The sequence below is a fragment of the Ornithorhynchus anatinus genome, chromosome 4 (genome assembly GCF_004115215.2).
Source record: "Ornithorhynchus anatinus isolate Pmale09 chromosome 4, mOrnAna1.pri.v4, whole genome shotgun sequence".
Classification (NCBI taxonomy): Eukaryota; Metazoa; Chordata; class Mammalia; order Monotremata; family Ornithorhynchidae; genus Ornithorhynchus; species Ornithorhynchus anatinus.
The window spans coordinates 82,357,989-82,379,379 of NC_041731.1; the positions used below are offsets into that span (position 1 = coordinate 82,357,989).

A 21,391-nucleotide genomic window follows, 5' to 3' on the forward strand; every position below is an offset into this window, starting at 1 on the left:
CCCTGACTCCAAAGCCCATGCTCTTTCCACTGAGCCACACTGCTTCTCCATCTTCTCCAAGAGGACATCTCCTGCAAGAGGTCTTCCACAACTAATTCCTCATTCCCCCTATTTTCTCTCCTTTTTGCATCATCTTTGCCACTTGGATTTGTACCTTTTAAGCATCCACCTTCAGACCCATAGCACTTATGTACATATCAGTAATTTAGATTACTGTCTCCTCCTCTAGACCATAAGCTCCTTTTGGGCAAGGGACATGTCGACCAACTCTGTTGTACTGCAGTCTCCCAAGTGCTTATTCCAGTGCTCCACACACACTAAGTGTTCAATAAATACCACTGAGTGATGGACTGATTTTCATATGTTTGCGCCGCAAGACTGTAGGCTCCTTGTCAGCCGGAACTGTGTTTACTAACTCTCTTGTATTCTCTCAAACACTTTGTACCATGCTCTGCACGTAGTAAGTGCTTGATAAATACTTATGGATAGACTGATTCAGCAAATTAGAGTAATTAAATTGTTGAAGTGTTTCCCATTCATTTCAGGAATAAAAACCCTGCTAATTTCACCCAAATTTCCAATGCAGCTTTTAGATCTTTGAGGGTCAAACAAATTCTTCAGTTGAAAAAAATTTAAGATGAAGCATTGCTGTAACATTTTATCTAGAGCTTTTGGTTCCTCCACGGGAACCGACTCCTGAACACCCTTATTCTCTTAATTAATAATAATAATAATAATAATAATTATGGTGTTTGTTAAGTGCTTGCTATTTGCCAAGTACTTATCTTACTGTTCTGCCCACATCCTCAATGCCATCTTGGATTTACTCAATTGTTTCATAACATCCTTAGAAATCATTCACCTAGAACCAGTAGGAACAGATCTTTCTTTGAGAAGCACATGGCCTATTGAAATAATACGAGTAATAATAACTGTGGATTTGTTAAGTGCTTAGTATGTGCCAGGCACTGTTCTAAATTCTGGGGTATATACAGGATAATTGGGTTGGACACCATCCCTGTCCCACATAGGGGTCACAATCTTAATCCCCATTTTACAGATGAGGTAAATAAGGCACAGAGAAGTGGAATGACTTACCTAAGGTCACACGGCAGTCAGTGGAGGAGCCAGAATTAGAACCCAGGTCCTTCTGACTCCCAGGCCTGTGCTCTATCCACTAGGCCACGCTGCTTCTTGATGGAAGCACGGGTTTGGGAGTCATAAGTGGTGGGTTCTAATCCCAACTCCGCCTCTTATCAAATGTGTGACTTTGGGCAAGTCACTTAACTTCTCTGGGCCTCAGTTCACTCATCTATAAAAGGGGGATTAAGACTGTGAACTCCACGCTGGACAACCTGATTACTTTGTATCTACCCCAGCACTTACAACAGTGCTAGGCACATAGTAAGGGCTTAACAAATACCATTATTATCATTATTGTTAAAAAAACATGGGACTGAGAGGCAGAGAGAGTATGGGCCTGAGAGATATAAGCCCTGGCTTTAATACTGACTTTGCCACTTACCTACTGGATGACCTTGGGCAAGTCACTTAGCTTCTCTGTGCCTCAGTTCCCTCATCTGCAAAATGGGGATTCAATACCTGTTCTCCCTCTTACTTGGACTGTGAGCACCATGTGGAGCCTGATTATCTTTCATCTACCCCAGTGCTTAGTACACTGCGTGACACACTGTAAGTGCTTGACAAATTCCACAATCATCATCATAATCACCATTCTCCAAATCTCATTCATATTGGAGATGATTTTCAGGTTCAGAAAGTTACAGGGCTTCTAATATATTAAATAAACTACAAATAGGAAACCTGGAAAGTGGCCAAAACATCACCATAGGATTGTACAGGATGATAGCATCACTTTTACATTGATAGGATGGCCATCCAGAGAAGGGAGGGTTGGCCAGGACCCCTGGCATGGTCCAGGAATGTTTTAGAGGCAGGTTATTTTATGACAAAATTCCTTAAGCTAAGCGGAAATCAAAAGTGACCATGTGACCTGTGTCCTTCCTAATCAGTCCTCCAAACAGGGAGGCAACACGATGTCTCAGAATGTTACAAAAGTTTGAATTTCCAATGGTTTGGTGACATCTACAAGCAAGTATATGATGATCTTGGGCTGGCTTAAATAAACCCCAGCATAAATTTTTGTTCTTCTAAGAGATCTGTAGTGGCATTTTTTCTAAAGGAGGCCAGTCTCACTGATATTAGACACTTGATGAACTTAATATTAATAAAGCTTCTTGGCAATAACTGCATTCCCAATTTCTGGGTAGTCAGTCCATCAAACCCTCGACTGCTACACTAGCAGATTCCTCACCTACTTTGTAGGGATAACAACTGCAGTATTTATTAAGCAAATACTCTGTGCCAAGCACTGTACTAAGCACTGGAGTAGATTCAAGATAATCAGGTCTCACAAGAGGCTCACAGTCTAAGTAGGAGGAAAAACAGGTACTGAATCCCCATTTTGCGGATGTGGGAACTGAAGCACAGAGAAGTTAAGTGGCTTCCCTAAGGTTACACAACTGACAAGTGGCGGAGCCAGGGTCAGAACTGGGATGGAAGTACGCTTCTTCAAGTGGTCGAACTACTAATGGCAAATCACAGACGGATCCTTTTCTGAATCCTCTGGCAGATTTCCTTTGTCTTTTACCAACAGGACACTAGAAAGAATGCTCTTCCTCTGACTCATGATGAGTTGATTTAGTGGAGGGGGAAACAGGGTAAGGAGGGGAAATTAGCACTGTAAACACCCAGAGCCAGAGCCAACAAGGTAAAAACACCATTTGGATGAAGCCGTGTAAACAATACAACTGTCCTTGGTAGAGAAGTGAAGAGACATGCCGGTATTGACAGCATCAGGTGATTTCCCCAAGCACACCCTCCCTATAGTCACCCAGCCCATTTAAATCTGTAAAGAGGCAATCCAGAAAGATAATTTGCCACATGTATGAAGAGAAAAAGTAAAGGCCTCTAGGACATGCGGGCTTGGGGAAGGCTCCGTATGACATCAATCAATGGTATTTATTGAGCACTTACTCTGTGAACACTGGACTGAACAAATGAGCGAATACAACCGAGTAGACAGACACGATCCCTCCCCTCAAAAAGCTTACAAAAGGGGAAACAGACATTTAAATAAATAAATAACAGTTAGGGACTCTGACTCCAAGTGAATCTTCCCCTTCACTGTGGTTCTACGGACCTTTCTAGATCAGTCAGTCGATCAATGGTATTTATAGTGTGGAACACCGTGCTAAGTGCTTCGGAAAGTACAACACAGTCAGTAATCCTGTTCCCTGACCAAGATGAGCTTTCAGTCTAGAAGGGGAAGCATGCATTAGTATGAATAATATAAATATAGTAAGTAGAACAATATAGATGACTTGAGCAAGAAGATTGGGGCTAGAAGCCAAAGATGACCGCTCAGGGTTGGGACCAAGGGAAACTTTCTTAGAAACCTGTACAAATGCAAGTTACCCAAGCTGATGACCCTCACCAGGTGGTAGATTGGCTGGATAATGGGTGTTGGGATTTAGAGGCAGATCAGTAATAATAATTATGGTATTTGTTAAGCATTTACTAAGTGGCAGGCACTGTTCTAAGCGCTGGGGTAGTTACAGGTTGGACGCAGGCCCTGTCCCACACTGGGCTCACACTCTTAATCCACTTTTTTTTTTTTTTTTTTTTTACCAGATGAGGTAACTGAGGTCAAGAGAAGTGAAGTGACTTACTTGAGGTCCCACAGCATACAAGTGGTGGAGCTGGGATTGCAACCCGTGGCCTTCTGACTCCCAGGCCCTTGCTCTATCCATTACACCACACTGTGTCTCAAGTGTGGGTAAATTTGACTGCGTCATTTATAAATGAATGAATAGCCTCTCCGGCTGCCATCAGAACACCTAGGGTAGGCTGTGACTCAGACCTCACTATGGTCCATCCTGGGGCCACTTCATCTCTCCTTTTGTTTCTCCTCCACCCACTCCCCGGCCCCTTGCCTACTAGTAGTAGTAGGTCCATCCCAACCTACTTCTTCCTATTTCAGCTTCAGCTCACTCTGCCTGAGGGGGAAGTTGGCAGGATGGCAATTATGTACTGTGAGCCCTACGTAGGACAACCTGATTACCTTGTATCTCCCCCAGCGCTTAGAACAGTACTTGGCACATAGTAAGAACTTAACAAATACCAACATTATTATTATTATATACCATGAGATGGAATGGATGGGAGCAATGAAGGTGGGGAGAGTTTCTACATAGTCTCCCTGACCACTTCGCCAAGGAGATTGGCAATATCTGCAGTTTGTATGATCCAATAATGGGAACCAGCAGCAGGCCAGGTCAGGCCAGATCAATAGGCTTTCTTGGTGAGTTTGGAATAATAATACTCTTAATTCTGGTATTTGCTAAGTGCTTACTATGTGCCAGGCACCCCCTAAACGCTGGGGGTGGATACAAGTAAATCGGGTTGGACAGAGTCCCTTGTCCCATGTGGGGCTCACAGTCTCAATCCCCATTTTTCTGATGAAGGAACTGAGGCCCAGAGAAGTGAAGTAACTTGCCCAAGGTCAAAAAGCAGATCTGGTATTAGAACCTATGATGTTCTGACTCCTAGGCCCTTAGCTCATGTCATAATAATAATGTTGGTATTCGTTAAGCGCTTACTATGTGCAGAGCACTGTTCTAAGCGCTCGTGTAGATACAAGATAATCAGGTTGTCCCACGTGAGGCTCACTGTTAATCCCCATTTTACAGATGAAGTAACTGAGGCACAGAGAAGTGAAGTGACTTGCCCACAGTCCCACAGCTGACAAGTGGCAGAGCCAGGATTTGATCCCATGACCTCTGGCTCCCAAGCCCAGGCTCTTTCCACTGAGCCATGCTGCTTCTCATGGTTTGCAGCTATGAGTTCTAGTCCCCAGTCTCCATGAGCCTTTGCCAGCCTTGAACAATCTGTCCCAAGAGCAGATTTTGGACCTAGATATGTCCTCATCAGCCCCTGCTATATGCTTCTGGGGGCCACAGATGAGAGGGAAAGGGATCAAGGCAGGAGGGGAAAGGGTAGGGAGAGAATTTACATTCTCTAGACTGAAAGCTCACTGTGGGGAGGGAATGTGTCTACCAACCCTGATGCACTGTACTCTCCCAAGCACTGACTACAGACTGCGTTGTACTCTCCCAAGCGTTTAGTCCAGTGCTCGGCACACAGTAAGCGCTCAGTAAATACTGCTGAATGAATGAATGCTCTGGACACAGTAAACACTCAATGAATATCACTGATGATATAAACATGTATTAAATGAAAAGAACTGTACTGAGCACTGAAGTCATTACCTGAAAATAAATTTAAATAAGGTCCCTGGCCCATAAGAGGCTCACGGTAAAAGAGGGGGAAGACATAGAGGATAATTAGAATATAATCCAATCCACATACAAGCAAGTTAAAATGCTAGACACTCAAAACCAACCACTGGTATTAATACGTCAGTTAAACAACAGAAAGAGAGTTCAATCTTCAGGAACCTCACAGTTCCAGGCTGAGAGTCTTTGGTGAGAAACTACCAATGCTTTAACTAGAATGAAGGGACTTCTGCCCACCCTGAAGTCCTCGGAGGGAAGAAACGAGGAGAGCTGGACAGACTTTCATCACTGTGCGATCTGATGAGAAGAGGGAAGCTGCCCAGCCCTCGGGCCCCATCTATTTCTCAAAGATCCCTGAGCCTGGAAGCACGGGAGGATCCTTTTCCTCACTCATTACCCAGAGGGAAATAGTTACTGAGAGAAAGGGACGTTTCCTTGCCCCATGACCAGGCGCTAGAGGCCCGGGGCTCGAGAAGTACGTGGCAAAGGTGGAGTGAGGAAGGGTTCCCTGGGGCCCAGGTCATTAATCTGGGTTCTAGTCCAACTCCGCCTTCCCCAATCCCTACCTGGTCTGTCCCATCTTCTGATGAAAACCGGTGCAAAGTGACTTGGAGCCAAACTGCAAATGAATCTGGGCTTATATCTGGACATCTTCAGGAGCTCAGGGGAATGAGACAACCGTGCAGGCACTCCTACCTAAAATTCCAGAAACGGGATTTCCAAATGCAAGTGGAAGGTGCAAGTTGCTGGGAGACGGACAATCCCAGCCACCGTTCCCACCATAGAAAAGCAGTGTGGCTTAGCGGAAAGCATGGCCTGTGAGTCAGAGGACGTAGGTTCTAATCCCGCCTCCGCCACTTGTTTACTGTGTGACCTTGGGCAAGTCACTTGACTTCTCTGGGCCTCAGTTCCCTCATCTGTAAAATGGGGATGAAAACTGTGAGCCCCACGTGGGACCACCTGCTTACCCTGTATCTACCCCAGCACTTAGAACTCTGCTTAGCATAGTGTAAGTGCCTAACGAACACCATAATTATTATTATTCTGAGCAGCCGGGTTTGAAGGAGCCTGTGGCAGGGAGCAGAGGAACTGAATAAACCTCATAGGGTTTGGCTCGGTAGAGATCTGGCCCTGCCGTTGTAGGGTCCACAGGCTAGGGAAGTGTCTGTTATATTGTTATACTGTAGTCTCCCAAGCACTTAGTTTAGTGCTCTGCCCACAGTAAGAACCCAGTAAATATGAGTGACTAAACCCAGCCTATGGACGGTTCTAGCAAGCTACTATTATTGCTATTATTACTTTTATGCCCTTCTCTGCGCTGCATTCTGCGCTCTGCTTGAATCCCCACTCAAAGAGTTCTTCCCTGATTAAGCGCTCCCCTTTCCTCTTTTCCCACTCCCTTCTGCATCGCCCTGACTTGTTCCCTTTCTTCATCCCACCCCCCGAGCCTCACAGCACTTATGTACATAGCTGTAATTTATTTATTTACATTAATGTCTGTCTCCCCCTACTAGCCCCTAAGCTCGCTGCAGGCAGCTTAGTACAGTACTTTGCACACAGTAAGCAGTCAGGAAATACGGTTGATTGAATGAATCTATCCTATTTAAAATGCTTCTTTAGAATCTACACTGCTAAATTAAGTCTAACCTGGGTAGTAAGAATAAAAGTGCCTGTTTGATTAGACAAATCCAGAAAATTAGGGGAGCAAAAGTAAAGAGCATAAAGAACAAAGAAAAGCCAAGACAAGCAAAAATCTTCAGGCCAATATGGAAATAAGAGCTCTGTAACAACTGTTATTTAACTCAAACTATTTTGTAGGCTATGTTTTACATACTTTGACTTTCAAAACTTCTCTCACTAATCACTGTAAATCAGCAAAACTACTTCTCAATAATAGGTCACTGTCAAAGATCCTAAAAACACTAACTGTATTCCAAAGATTTAGTCAGCTAACAAGCAAGGAAGACAGTTGTTTTTTCTATTAAATAAGGAGTTCCATCCTTCACCCTCCTCTACTTACACTTTACACCTTAGTCGAATAAAGTACAGAAAAATTTTCACCTCAACCTGCTAAAGTAAAAAGGTATGTGACTTGCTGTACTAAGTGAACTACGATAACCTTATCTAAAGTCTCTGGCAATTTTTTTTTTCCCAACACTGGTTTTAATTTCAGGTAAAAATTTAAAATTCACATTGTTTATATTGGACAGCCTACATAGTGTTAGTTTCAGTTCCCATTGTTTATTTACTATCAAGTGTTTCCATGGCTGTTCCCCAAATCACACTGCTCTATTGTTGTACGAAAAAAAGATGTAAAAACGCATGGGTACAGAAGGTTAAACAAACATTAAAACAGTTCCCAATTTTTTTTTTAGAGTTCATACTTGGTTACTTTTTTAATTTATATTGAATGTTCTCTACAAAGAGGTGGGATCATTTTTCTTTTCCTATTTGCTACAAACAACAAAAATTGTTGAATATGTTGTCTATGGAGCAACTTAATTTCCACAATGAATTTTTCTAAAGAAAATTGTTCCGAGAAAATTTTTTTTTCTGAGAAACAGCGTGGTCTAAAGGAAAGAGCATGAGCCTGGGAGTCAGAAGACCAGGGTTCTAATCCTGACTCCACCACTCGTTTGCTGTGTGACCCTGGGCAAGTTCTTGTAAAATGGAGATTAAAACTGTGAGCCACATGTGGGACATGGACTATGTCCAACTTGATCAGCTTATATCTATTCCAGGGCTTAATACAGTGTTTGGCACATAGTAAGCACTAAATAAATACAATAAATAAATAAATGTATTCTTCAATCTGCAGGGGGAAGAACACACTTATTTATTGATTGACTCCTTGGGCACCTACCACAGATATTATGGTAGGTGATCAGAGAGCCCTCACATAAATAATAATAATAATGGCATTACTATGTGCAAAGCACTGTTCTAAGCGCTGGGGGGAGGATACAAGGTGATCAGGTTGTCCCACGTGGGGCTCACAGTCTTCATCGCCATTTTACAGATGAGGGAACTGAGGCCCAGAGAAGTTAAATGACTTGCCCAAGGTCACACAGCTGACAAGTGACAGAGCCGAGATTAGACTCTGACTCCCAAGCCCGTGCTCCTTCCACTGAGCCATGTATTTCCCATATTTCATATTGGGCATCGAATGTGCCATTTTCAGCTTTGCCAAAGATGAGGCTGCTTCAACATTTTTAATGCACGATTATCGGAACTTTGGTCACACCTCCTACCAGCTGCAGGGCAGAAGGAAAGAATTAATTCAGGGGGCCAGTGGCAGGGAGGGAAGCAAAGGAAGGAGGAGAGCAGAAACCTTAACGGAGTGGACAAGTCAGAGCCCACAGTAAGAAGGAAAAAAAACCAGAGAGAAAAGGCACCAAGAGCCCTAGAAAGTGAGCTAAGAAGACCTTCAACGACTGGGGAAAAACAGGTATAGATGAGCAGGAAGAGAGGCGGGAGAGTCAAGATTTTGAGATGCCCAGCAATTCTTTGTATTTTCATTAATGACCGGTGAAGGAAAACAAAGCATTCATTACATCTCCTATTGGCACCAACTTGACTAGGCTAGCTGGGAAAGCACAGAACAAAATTAGAAACAACCTTGACAAGCTGGAAGAGTGAGCCAGTTACAAACAGGATGAACTGTAATAGGGACAAATGCAGGACAACTAATCAAGACAGGGAAAACAACTGCCATAAATACTAGCCGAGGAAGAACAAGGAGAACATGCTCAGATATGTGGGCAACTTTTTGGAAAGCAGGAAAATTATTCAAAGGGTCGTAGGCAATTTGGAAAAATAGATCTATATAACAATTAAATACATTAGGGATTGATGCCTATGAGGTAAAGTTTTTTGGGGAAAAAAAAAATCCACAAATTTAGGATGGGGAAATTTGAGTTTGGGTCCCCTTGCTCCACTTTCTGGTCCAACATCATTGAGGAATTTTGCAGTCAAGCTCAGAGCATTTCAGAATATTTGAAAAAACATGTAAGAACCATGAGGTAATCCTACAACTAAGTACTGATCAGACCTTTATTAAGGAGGGATGAGGAGAATTTAGAGGAAAATAGGCCCTACAAGGAAAGTGCAAAAGCAGAACTTCCCAAGTCTTGATGAACTGGAGACAATTTCTGTTCTTCTTTCTCAAACATTACAACTACTTTTTAAGTGGATCGAATAACGAAAACACTGTTGTAACTTCAACCAAAAACAGAACCAAGTTTAATAATAATGTTGGTATTTGTTAAGCGCATACTATGTGCAGAGCACTGTTCTAAGCGCTAGGGGAGATACAGAGTCATCAGGTTGTCCCACGTGGGGCTCACACAGTCTTAATCCCCATTTTACAGATGAGGGAACTGAGGCCCAGAGAAGTGAAGTGACTTGCCCACAGTCACACAGCTGACAAGTGGCAGAGCCGGGAGTCGAACCCATGACCTCTGACTCCGAAGCCCAGGCTCTTTCCACTGAGCCACGCTGCTTCTGAGTTTAATATCAATGTGAGATAAGAAAATATGGCAAAATACTTTCAAAGAATACTCGTAACATTTTAAAGGGCTTCTGAAATCACATCTCCAGGATTTTTTGAGGAGGAATTACGAGAAAAAAGCTTCAAGGAGTGATAGCTGGGGGCATCTGGATAAGAAGAGAAAACGGGTCAGATAATAAGCGAATACGGGGGCGGGGGTGTTCAAACATATGCACACACACCAGGGTGAGTCATATTTATTGAGCATTTATGGTGTGCAGAGTACTATATTAAGGGCTTGGGAGAGTGCAGCACAACAATATAATAGATACATTCCCTGCCTACAACAAGCTTTCAATCTAGAAGACAAGCAGAGGGCAGTAGGAGTTTGAGACTCGGTTTCAAGTGTCTTTTTATCTTTCTTTTCCTTCTCCCTTTAATCAATGGTGAAGAGAGCTTAGTACAGTGCTCCAAGTGATTAGTACAGTGCTTTGCACATAATAATAATGTTGGTATTTGTTAAGCGCTTACTATGTGCCGAGCACTGTTCTAAGCGCTGGGGTAGACACAGGGGAATCAGGTTGTCCCATGTGGGGCTCACAGTCTTAATCCCCATTTTACAGATGAGGGAACTGAGGCACCGAGAAGTTAAGTGACTTGCCCAAAGACACACAGCTGACAAGTGGCCGAGCGGGGATTCAAACCCATGACCTCTGACTCCAAAGCCCATGCTCTTTCCACTGAGCCACGCTGCTTCTCTAGTAAGCGCTCTTAATAAATACGAATGAACTGAATGAATACTGACTGCTTACTGTGTGGAGAGCACTGACCTGAGAGCATTTGGGAGAGTACAACACAGTGGAGATGGTAGACATGATCCCTGCCCACAAGAAGCTTATAGTCTACAGGGATAGAAAGGCATTAAAATAAATTAGAGGTATGAACATAAGCACTGTAGGGCTGAGGCTGGGTGAATATCAAGTGCTTAATCAAGCACTATCAATATCAAGGTACAGATCAAGTGCATAGGGGATGCAGAAGGGAGAGAGGGGGGAAATGAAGGCTCTTGGAGGTGTGATTTTAATCAGGCTTTAAAGGTGGGGAAAGTGGTGGCTTGTCACACATGAGGAGGGGGACGAAGCTGCAGGCCAGAGGGAAGACATGGACAAGGGACAGCGCTGAGACAGATGAAATCAAGGTACGGTGAGTAGGTTGGCATTAGAGGAGCAAAGTGTGCAGACCAGACTGGGCTGCAATCAGAAATGATCAAGTTTAGGTAGGAGGGGGCAAGCTGAGTGCTTGAAATGGTAAGGAGCTTGGAGAAGCAGCGTGGCTCAGTGGAAAGAGCACGGACTTCGGAGTCAGGGCTCATGAGTTCGAATCCCAGCTCTGCCACTTGTCGGCTGTGTGACTGTGGGCAAGTCACTTAACTTCTCTGTGCCTCAGTTCCCTCATCTGTAAAATGGGGATTAAGACTGTGAGCCCCACGTGGGACAACCTGATTCCCCTATGTCTACCCCAGCGCTTAGAACAGTGCTCGGCACATAGTAAGCGCTTAACAAATACCAACATTATTATTATTATTATTGTTTAATGCAAAGGGAGATGGGTAACCTACTGGAGGTTCTTGAGGAGTGGAGAGATGTGGACTGAACTTTCTCTAGAAAAACCATGTGAATAGCAGAATGAAGTACTGGAGTGGGGAGAGACAGGAGACAAGGAGGTCAGTGACAGGGATGATATAATAGCACTGAGAATCACGGTGGCAAGAGTCTGAAAGTCAAAGGTCCTGAATTCTACTCCTGGATCAGCCAATTGCTTGCTCTGTGTGTGACCTTGGGGAAGTCCCTTAATTCCTCTGTGCCTCAACTGCTAAAAGGGGATTAAATTCTACTCCCTCCTAGAAGACACTGAACTGTGAGCCCCAACTGGGACAGGAACTGTGTCCAACCTGGTAAACTTGCTTTTACCCCAGTGCTTAGAACAGTGTTTGACACACAGTAAGTACTTAAATACCATAAAACAAGCAGTTATCACCATCAGAAGGAAAACAAGGACTTATTGAACACCATTTCTGGGTCAGAGCAAATGCCACCCTCTCCAATATTCTGACTGCCTGTGGCAAACGTGGACAAATTTGAGCCCTGGCTGCCCATCTTAAAACTCATGCTGCTTAGGGATGGAGCATCTAAACGGGCTTCACTTCCCTCTCTTCATCCCCAATTTTCTCGTAGAAGCCCACGGTTTGATCAGCATCCCTCTTGAGTCTGTTGAGACTTTTGCCCTGTACAATTTTCTGTGGTCCAAATGACTAAAACACACAAAAACAGTAACAAACACTTACCGGTGATACCCTCTGCCAGCAGGTCTGTCATTTTGCAGCATGATGCCAAGAGTTTAGTGGTAAATTCATCTAAAAGCATTATCTAAAAACAATGCAAATTCAGAAATGTTTAAAGCAATTATTTAGTAAACTGTCTATAATTACAATCACAATTATAGGGATTATAACCTTTCACATATTTATTTTTCCTATTGCTTTACCTAAGCAAATTAAGTACATCAAAAACAGAATTCAATGCTTCATGATATTTTTACCCAGCTTTAACATCAAATGCTTTTAAAATCCCAAAGCGATATTTACAGAAGTTATAAAAGCAAAATATCTGCTTACTCTACCTTCCATTCACCTTCTTTCTTGCAATCATCAAGCACCGTTGCTTTTATTCCTGTCAAAAACAAAGAGAAAATTCAGCAGCTAGAAAGCATAAGCACTAAAAGATGCCAACTGGATGGGATGATGATAAACGTATGGGACCTTCCTAACCATGTGTTAGATATATTTTTAAACATTAATTGTTGATTACCTTTAACATTTTAATTCGTACTCCATTATTACTAGACTTACATAAGTGCCTCACATTTCTGTAACACTAAAAAAGGGGTAGGGTAATTACATGGGTCATATAAGAATTAAGACTAGCGCTTCTTATTTGCCCCACCCTCAGCCCCTAAGAACTCTGGTATAAATTCTTACACCCTGCCATTTTCTCGTTTTGAAATGTATTTCTATGTCCTTCTTCCTCTCTACACTGTAAGTGCCTCAAGAGCAGGAATCTTGTTTACCAACTCTGTTGCACTGTACTTTCCCTAGCGCTTAGTAAGGGACTCTGCACAAAGTAAGCATTTAATTAATACCATTGATTGATTGATTGTATAAGTGGAGGAGGAGAAAAGATAGAGGAAAAAAAATGAAGAGAAGCAGCATGGCCTGGTGGAAAAAGCACCGCTCTGGGAGTCAGAGGACCAAGGTCTTCTGATTCCTAAATCCCAGCTCCACCACTTGTTTTCTGTGTGATCTGGGGCAAATCACTTTGCTTCTCTGGGCCTCAGTTACTTCATCTGTAAAATGGGGATTAAGACCGTGAGCCCCATGTGGGACATGGACTGTGTCCAGCTTGAGTTAATCAGTTCAGTGCCTGGCACAAAGAAAACACTTAAAAAATGCCACGAAAAACAAATGAAAAACAAATTAAAGGACTCAGTGACAATAAGAGGATTAAAAGATGGTGAGAGTCAAAGATGACATCAAACAAGGCTTCATTGGGGAAATGGGAAGGAAAGAATTTAGGCATGCTGATATACCGTTCAGTTTGAATTTTGTTCAGTTTAATGTTCTGATAGGACGTCAACCATATGGAAATGTCCTGGAGGTAAGAGGAAATGCAAGGATGCACAGCTGGGGATGGGTCAGGCTAGAGAATATCTTTGGGAGTGCTTTAAAGCCAATGATTAGGTATTTCTGCTTGATGCAAACATGGATGGGCAACCACTGGAGGTTCTTGAGGAATGGGAAGACAAAGACTGGTCCACGCAGCAGAGTGAAGTTTGGACTGGAGTGAGGAGAGACAGAAGGCAGGAGGTCAGCGAGGAGCCAGATGCAGTAGAAAAGGTGGGACGGTATAGGGGCTTGAATTGATGACAGCAGTTTGGATGGACAGGAGAGATCAGATTTTAGTGAGGTTGTGAAAGTTGAGCTGACAGGATGTGATGACAGATTGAATATATGGGCTAAATGAGACAGATGAGTCAAGGTTATAAGCTTGTTTCACAGGGAGGATTGCAGTGCCATCTACAGTGATGGGAAAGTTGTGGGGAGGACAGGGTTTGGATGGGAATATGAAGAGTTTTGTGTGGGCCTCCACATCCTGTAAAATGGGATGTGTCCAACCTGATTAGCTTGTATCTATCCCAGCTCTTAGTATGTAACTGGCACAGAGTAGCACTTAAATACCATTGGAAAAAGAAGGAAAAAAAAAATAACACGGAACCCTGTCTCCAAGCTGCCATCTTACAGCAATTTGGCATTTCTCGGCAATACTGTTTACCAGGCAGCCATCAAAACATCGGGCATGGCGAGGTGTAGCCACAAAGACTGGTTTTGTGAAAATGACTCACAGATTAAAGGACTACTTGTAGCAAAACAAGGAATGCATCAACATCTCACTGTAGCTCATGACCCTAACAAAAGAGGCTTATACAAACCCATGTCATGACATAAAACAAATCACACTAATAGAAATGTACGGCAAACAGTGAGGTGCCAAAGCTAAAGAGATCCAAGGCTTTGCAAAGCTACCCAACCAAAGATTCCTGAAGCTTGAGTGGTCCTGTACCTCTCATCACTGCACCTCTGAGGAAGGAAGATGGAAGCAGCCCCATCCAACAAGGAGGGAAGCCTGTGGAGAATATAACCGTACTTCAAGAGTCTCTGGGAAAGGCCTTTTTATTTTCCAAGATGATGTCCCCACTCCCTTCTGCACGCTCTAACTTGCTTCCTTCATTCTCCTTCCCTCCCCGCCCCAAAGCACACATGTATATATCTGTAATTGTTTATGTATTTATCTACTTATGTGTATTAATGTCTGTCTCCCCACTAGACTGTGAGCTCATTGTGGGCAGGCCTATTTGTTGTTGTACTGTACTCTCCTAAGCGCTCAGTACAGCGCTTTGCACACAGTAAGCACTCAATAAATATGACTGAATGAATGAATGTCTTACAAAGCCCCCAAAATGCCACTAAGATGTGAAAACAGGGCACTCATTAATTTGATGCTACCGATGCCTGTCTTGCTTTGTTTCATTGTCTGTCTCCCCCTTCTAGACTGTGAGCCCGCTGTTGAGTAGGGATTGTCTCTATCTGTTGCCAAACTGTACTTTCCAAGGGCTCAGTACACTGTTCTGCACACAGTAAGCGCTCAATAAATACAAGTGAATGACTACTGAGCATATTGGCAGATCACCCGAGAGCATACCAGCTGAAATCTAATGGGAATGAAATGGAAAGTGCTTACATTTCAACAAATGCTCTCTCTACATTCAGAGCACTGAGCATTGCCCCTAATCCTCTCCATCTTCAAGATGATGAAACCTCATCTATTACTGACCCCATCCTCTCAAGAGTCCCTCGGGTCCAGCTACTCTGTCGCTGATATTTACTGAGGGCTTACTCTATGTTGTATACACTGGACATGAAAGGCAGTCCCTTGGGGGAGACAGACATAAAGTATTTACCAAGAGAAAAAAAGATATAACAAATACAGATCATGAAGATCAAGAATCAAGTCTCTCCTGTCCCTCATTCCTGGCTTTCCCACTTCCAACCCATTGCTAATTCCCCTTTTCCATCCAACCTGGAATGTTCCCCAACTAGAATGTTCCTCTGCTTCTCTTTTCTTTCAAAGCCTTTCTAAAAAGCCACCTCCTCCTGATTAATCTTTTCCTGTTCTTGTCATTCCCATAGCCACCTCAGCACTCAATTTTACCTATTTTTATGTTTGTTATTCCTTCATTTGAGTTGATATCTATTCTTTCATTTTTAACTTTCACTTCCCATGTGCCAGGCACTATACTAAGCGGTGGGGTAAATACAAGCTCATCGGGTTGAACACAGTCCACACCCAACATGGGGCTCACAGTATTAATCCTCATTTAACAGATGAGGGGACTATGGCACAATCACCCAAAACAGTTTCCTCCATGGACTGTAAACTCCCTAATGGCAGGAATCTTGTCTTTCACCTCAGAAGAGGAATGACTGTAACTTCTTCCTAAATCCTGTTTTTAGTTTGCCAACTGTTTTGCTCATGATTCATTAGCCCCTCCCTAACTATATATAGAACATTTGAAATAGAAATTATGCGCAGTCAGTATTTTTCCTCACAGGGTTATCCAACTCACTGATGAAATTTGAAGGTTTTTTTTTTTTGCTTTCACCTGAAACTACAGAGAAAAAATATATTACCGAAAACCCATGTACTAGAGACCCAGATCTTAATCTCTAAGACCTCTACTACATGACTGATATTTATTGTTAGTGATAATGTCGTTCAGCTCATCTCTTTAAACCAATTGCTATTTACTCCTTGAAATGACAAAACTGTGGACTACGAATCTATTTCATAACAGGAATTTAACATGAAAATGTTTTCATTTTGATGTAATTCAGTGGCCCAGCCCACACACCTCTCTTCTGGGGCCAACTTGCTTACTGTGCTTTGATCTCATCTATCTCACTACCGACCACTTATCCACATCCTCCCCCTTCACGTATGGCAGAAAACGGGACTTTCCCCACCATCAAAGCCTTAGAGTAATAATATGGTATTTGTTAAGCGCTTACTATGTGCTAAGAGCTGTTCTAAGCACTGATTAGGGTCACACCTCCTCCTGGAGGCCTTATCCCTTCCATGTTACCTAAACACTTGGATTTCTGCCCGATGGGCACGTGATATTCACTCAGCCTCGGCCCCATAGCACTTGTGTTCATATCTGCAATTTATTTACATTAATGTTTGTCTTTCCCATTAGACTGTAAGCTCCTAGGGGGCAGGGATCATGTCTACTAACTCTGTTATACTCTCCCAAATGGTTAGTACAGTGCTCTGCATAAAGTAAGCACTCACAGATACCATCAACTTGAAAACTGCAACTCCTAATGCCATATTGCTGATGTGCTTATTCAACTGAACCATTATTTATTTGTTTTGATTACTCTAGTTGTAAATATTTTCCCATCATTTGTTTTGATTAGTCGATTTGTAAATTTTTTCACCTTTGCCTTCCCCCATAAAAGTATAAATTCTTTGTGAGCAAGAAACAAGCTTCCTGCACGGAAGCTAACCTAGGGAAAAAGAGCAATAGGAGAAGTGGGAGGCACTAGCAGGAAGTAAAGGCGATTCAATCCGCAGAATTTACTGTAATAATTTACTAAGAACTGGGGAAAGTACACTAGGGCTGGCCGGCGGGATCTCTGCCCAAAAGCAGTTTACAGTCTACGGGGGTGACGGACAGCCTGGCATAGTGGCTAGAGCCGGGGCCTGAGAGTCAGAAGGTCACAGGTTCTAATCCCGACTCCACCACTCGTCTGCTGTGTGACTCTGGGCAAGCCACTTGACTTCTCTGGGCCTCAGTCACTTTGTAAAACGGGGATGGAGACGGTGAGCCCCATGGGGGACAGGGACTACATCCAATCCGACTTGTTTGTATCCACCCCAGTACTTAGTACCGTGCCTGGCACGCAGAAAGCTCATAACAAATACCACAATTACTATTATTATTATATTAAAACAAATTACAGATGGGGGACTACAGATGGGGGGGCTTAGTATGGCGTCTGGCACACAGTAAGCGGATAACAAATTATTATTACATTAAAACAAATTACGGATGGGGGAATACATTAGATAGGCAGTCGGGTCCGGAATTTATGCCGTTATTACTTTTAAGTCTATCCGTAGTAATAAAACCTCAACAATAACAGCTTGAAACATTAGCTACTCAGAATGGATCTAGTAATAAAACGTTAACCAAGATAGGTCCAAATTTCAGGTCATACCACCTAAGGATGGCATAATTCTGTAGAAGCAGCTTGGCCTAACGGCTCGAGCGTGGGCCTGGTTATCGAAAGGACCGGGATTTTAATCCCGACCCCGCCACTTGTCTGCTGTGTGACCCTGGGCAGGTCACTTCATTTCTCTGTGCCTCAGTTAAATGGGGTTTGAATCTGCGAGCCCTACTCGGGATCAAGACTGTGTCCAACCTGATTATCTCATATGCACCCCAAAGCCTGGCACAGAGTAAGGGGTTAAGAAATATCAAGAGAGGCCGCTGGAAGGAGTGTGAGAATAATAATAAATCATTATGTGCCAGGCACAGCACTAAGCGCCGAGAAGCAGCACGGCTTAATGGAAAGAGCCTGGGCTTGGGAATCAGAAGTCGTGGGTTCTAATCCCAGCTCTGCCACTTGTCGGCTGTGTGACTTTGGGCAAGTCACTTAACTTCTCTGTGCCTCAGTTATTTCATCTGGAAAATGAGGATGAAGGCTATGAGCCCCTCGTGGGACAACCTGATGACCCTGCATCCACTCCAGCGCTTAGGACAGTGCTTGGTACATAGTAAGCGCTTAACAAACATTATTATTACTATTATTATTATAGGGAAATAGTGTTGGCCAGAGTCCCTTGTCCCATGTGGAGAGAGCCCGGGCTTGGGAATCAGAGATCGTGGGTTCCACCCCGGCTCGGCCACTTGTCAGCAGTGTCACCTTGGGCAAATTACTTAATTTCTCTATGCCTCAGTTCCCTCATCTGTAAAATGGGGATGAAGACAGTGAGCCCCACCTGGGACAACCTGATGACCCTGTATCCCCTTCCAGTGCTTAGAATAGTGCTCGGCATATAGTAGGCGCTTAACAAATACCATCATTATTGAGAAGCAGCATGGCTCAGTGGAAAGAGCCCAGGCTTGGGAGTCAGAGGTCATGGGTTCTAATCCTGGCTCCGCCGCTTGTCAGCTGTGTGACCTTGGGCAGGTCACTTCACTTCTCTGGGCCTGAGTTACCTCATCCGTAAAATGGGGATTAAGACTGTGAGCCCCACGTGGGAAAACCTGATGATCCTGTATCCCCTCCCAGCGCTTAGAACAGTGCTCGACATATAGTAAGCGCTTAACAAATGCCATCATTATTATTACTATAGTAAGCGCTTAAGAAAGGCCAGCATTATCATTATTATAGTAAGCACTTAAATGCCAGCATCATGATGATTATTATAGGAAGCGCTGAAGCAATGACGGCATGATGATGATGATTTCTTTTGTGGGGCTCGGGGTGTCCATCCCCATTTTAGAGATGAGGGCACTGAGGCTGCTTCTGTTGGACAGTGGGCAGGGGCCGGGGTTGGGGGGGAGGGGAGGGCATGGGGCATTCATTCAATCGTATTGATTGAGCACTTACTAGGTGCAAAGCAATGGACTAAGCGCTTGGAATGGGCAATTAGGCACCAGAGAGAGACCAGTCCTGCCCCAAGACAGGCTCACAGTCTAAACAGGGGAGACAGACAGCAAAGCAAAAGAGAACAACACAAAACAAGTAGTCTGGTGTGGATATCAAGGTAAATACTATGTGCAGAGCACTGGATCAAGTGCTTGGAATGGACAAATCGGTAACAGAGACAATCCCTGCCCGCTGATGGGCTCACAGGCTAATCGGGGGGGACAGACAGCAGAGCAAAACAGAACACCACAAAAACAAGACAACACCATCAAGATAAACAGAATCAAGGGGATGTACACCTCATTAGCAAAATAAATAGGGTCATAAATAATATGCACAAATGAGTCCAGTGCTGAGGGGAGGGGAAGTACTGATTGAGCGTTTACTAGGTGCAGAGCACTGGACTAAGCGCTTGGAATGGACAATTGAGCAAGAGATAGAGGCCAGCCCCGTCCCACGATGGGCTCGTGGACTAAACGGGGGAGACAGACAGCAAAGCAAAAGAGAACAAAACAAAAACAAGTAGTCTGGGGTAGATATCAAGATAAATACTATGTGCAGAGCACTGGCCTAAGCGCTTGGAAGGGACACTTGGGCAACAGAGAGAGACCAGCCCTGCCCCATGACGGGCTCCCGGTCTAAACGGGGGAGACAGACGGCACAGCAAAACAGGATAAAACAAAACAAGGAGTCCGCTGTAGATATAATCAAGATAAATACTATGTGCAGAACACTGTACTAAGCGCTTGGAATGTACAATTCGGCAACAGATAGAGACGATCCCTGCCAAATGATGGGTTCAGGGTCTAATCGGGGGAGACAGACAAAACAAAACATTCATTCAATAGTGTTTGAGCGCTTACTATGTGCAGAGCACTGTACTAAGCGCTTGGAATGTACAATTCGGCCACAGATAGAAACAGAACAACACAAAAACAAAACATCCTCAAGAGAAATAGAATCGAGGGGATGTACACCTCATTAGCAAAATAAATAGGGTAATAAATAATAAACAGAAATGAGCACAGTGCTGGGGGGGGTATTGATTGAGCGCTGACTAGGGGCAGAGCACTGTCCTAAGCGCTTGGAATGGACAATTGGGCAACAGATAGAAACCAGCCCTGCCCAATGACGGGCTTACAGTCTAATGGGGAGAGAGAGACAGCAAAGCAAAACAGAAAGAAAGAAAACAACAACAACAAGCAACAAACAACAAAATAAACAACAAAATAAAATCAATATACCAATGAGCCCATGGCTGAGGGGAGGGGAAGTATTGATTGAGCGTCTACCATAATAATAATAATGTTGGCATTTGTTAAGCGCTTACTATGTGCAGAGCACTGTTCTAAGCGCTGGGGGAGATACAGGGTCACCAGGTTGTCCCACGTGAGGCTCACAGTCTTCATCCCCATTTTCCAGATGAGGGAACTGAGGCCCAGAGAAGTGAAGTGACTTGCCCACAGTCACACAGGTTGTCCCACGTGGGGCTCACAGTCTTCATCCCCATTTTACAGATGAGGTCACTGAGGCCAAGAGAAGTGAAGTGACCTGCCCACGGTCACCCAGCTGACAAGTGGCAGAGCCGGGATTCGAACCCATGACCTCGGACTCCCAAGCCCGGGCTCTTGCCGCTGAGCCACGCTGCTTCACGAGAGGACACAAGCCAGTCCACCATGAGCCACCTCAGAGGGGAGACGGACGGCGGGGCCAAAGGGGAACAAAAGACGAAGACACGATGAGGCTCCATGGGGTCTGAGGTCAGGGGTCAGGCCCGGCGGAGGAGAGGGGCTTCGTGAGGACGGACAGGAGGCCGGGACAAGGGGAAAGACTCGCGGCGCGGCGCGGCCCGGCCCGGCCCGGCGGGTCACTCACTGTGCCACACGACGCTCTTCAGGCCCCGCTCCGGGGCCAGCGGCGGCGCCATCTTCCCCGCCCGCCCCGCCGACCCGCAACCGGAAGTCGGGGACCCGCACCGGAAGTCGTGCATCCCCTCCCCGCGCATGCGCACGCCACGCCCACTCGACGCGCTAACGAGCGGCCGACGCCCCCCCCGCGCGGGGATTGGCCACACCCCTGCGTTGGCCACGCCCACCTGTCTTAGCCCCGCCCCTTCCCCCCCCCCCCCTTTCTCCTCCCCGCGTGGCTCAGCGGCAAGAGCCCGGCCTGGGGTGTCAAAGATCGTGGGTT

At 44.5% G+C, this 21,391-nt stretch overlaps 1 protein-coding gene across 2 annotated transcripts in view; it reads right to left on the reverse strand.

Moving 5' to 3' along the window:
* STXBP3 (syntaxin binding protein 3) overlaps positions 1-21,169 on the reverse strand; it is a 65,369-nt gene extending 44,200 nt beyond the window's left edge. Inside the window, exons 1-3 of one of the 2 annotated variants that reach the window (XM_029063018.2) lie at positions 21,077-21,169; positions 12,547-12,596; positions 12,212-12,293 (exon numbers count right to left, since the gene is read on the reverse strand). In XM_029063018.2, coding sequence (XP_028918851.1) covers positions 12,212-12,293; positions 12,547-12,596; positions 21,077-21,128 — 184 coding nt within the window. In that variant the 5' untranslated portion in view covers positions 21,129-21,169. Of the gene's footprint in view, positions 1-5,944; positions 6,075-12,211; positions 12,294-12,546; positions 12,597-21,076 lie in introns of those variants that run through there. The other variant, XM_029063019.1, reaches the window with a different exon arrangement.
* Positions 21,170-21,391: the final 222 nt, after the last annotated feature.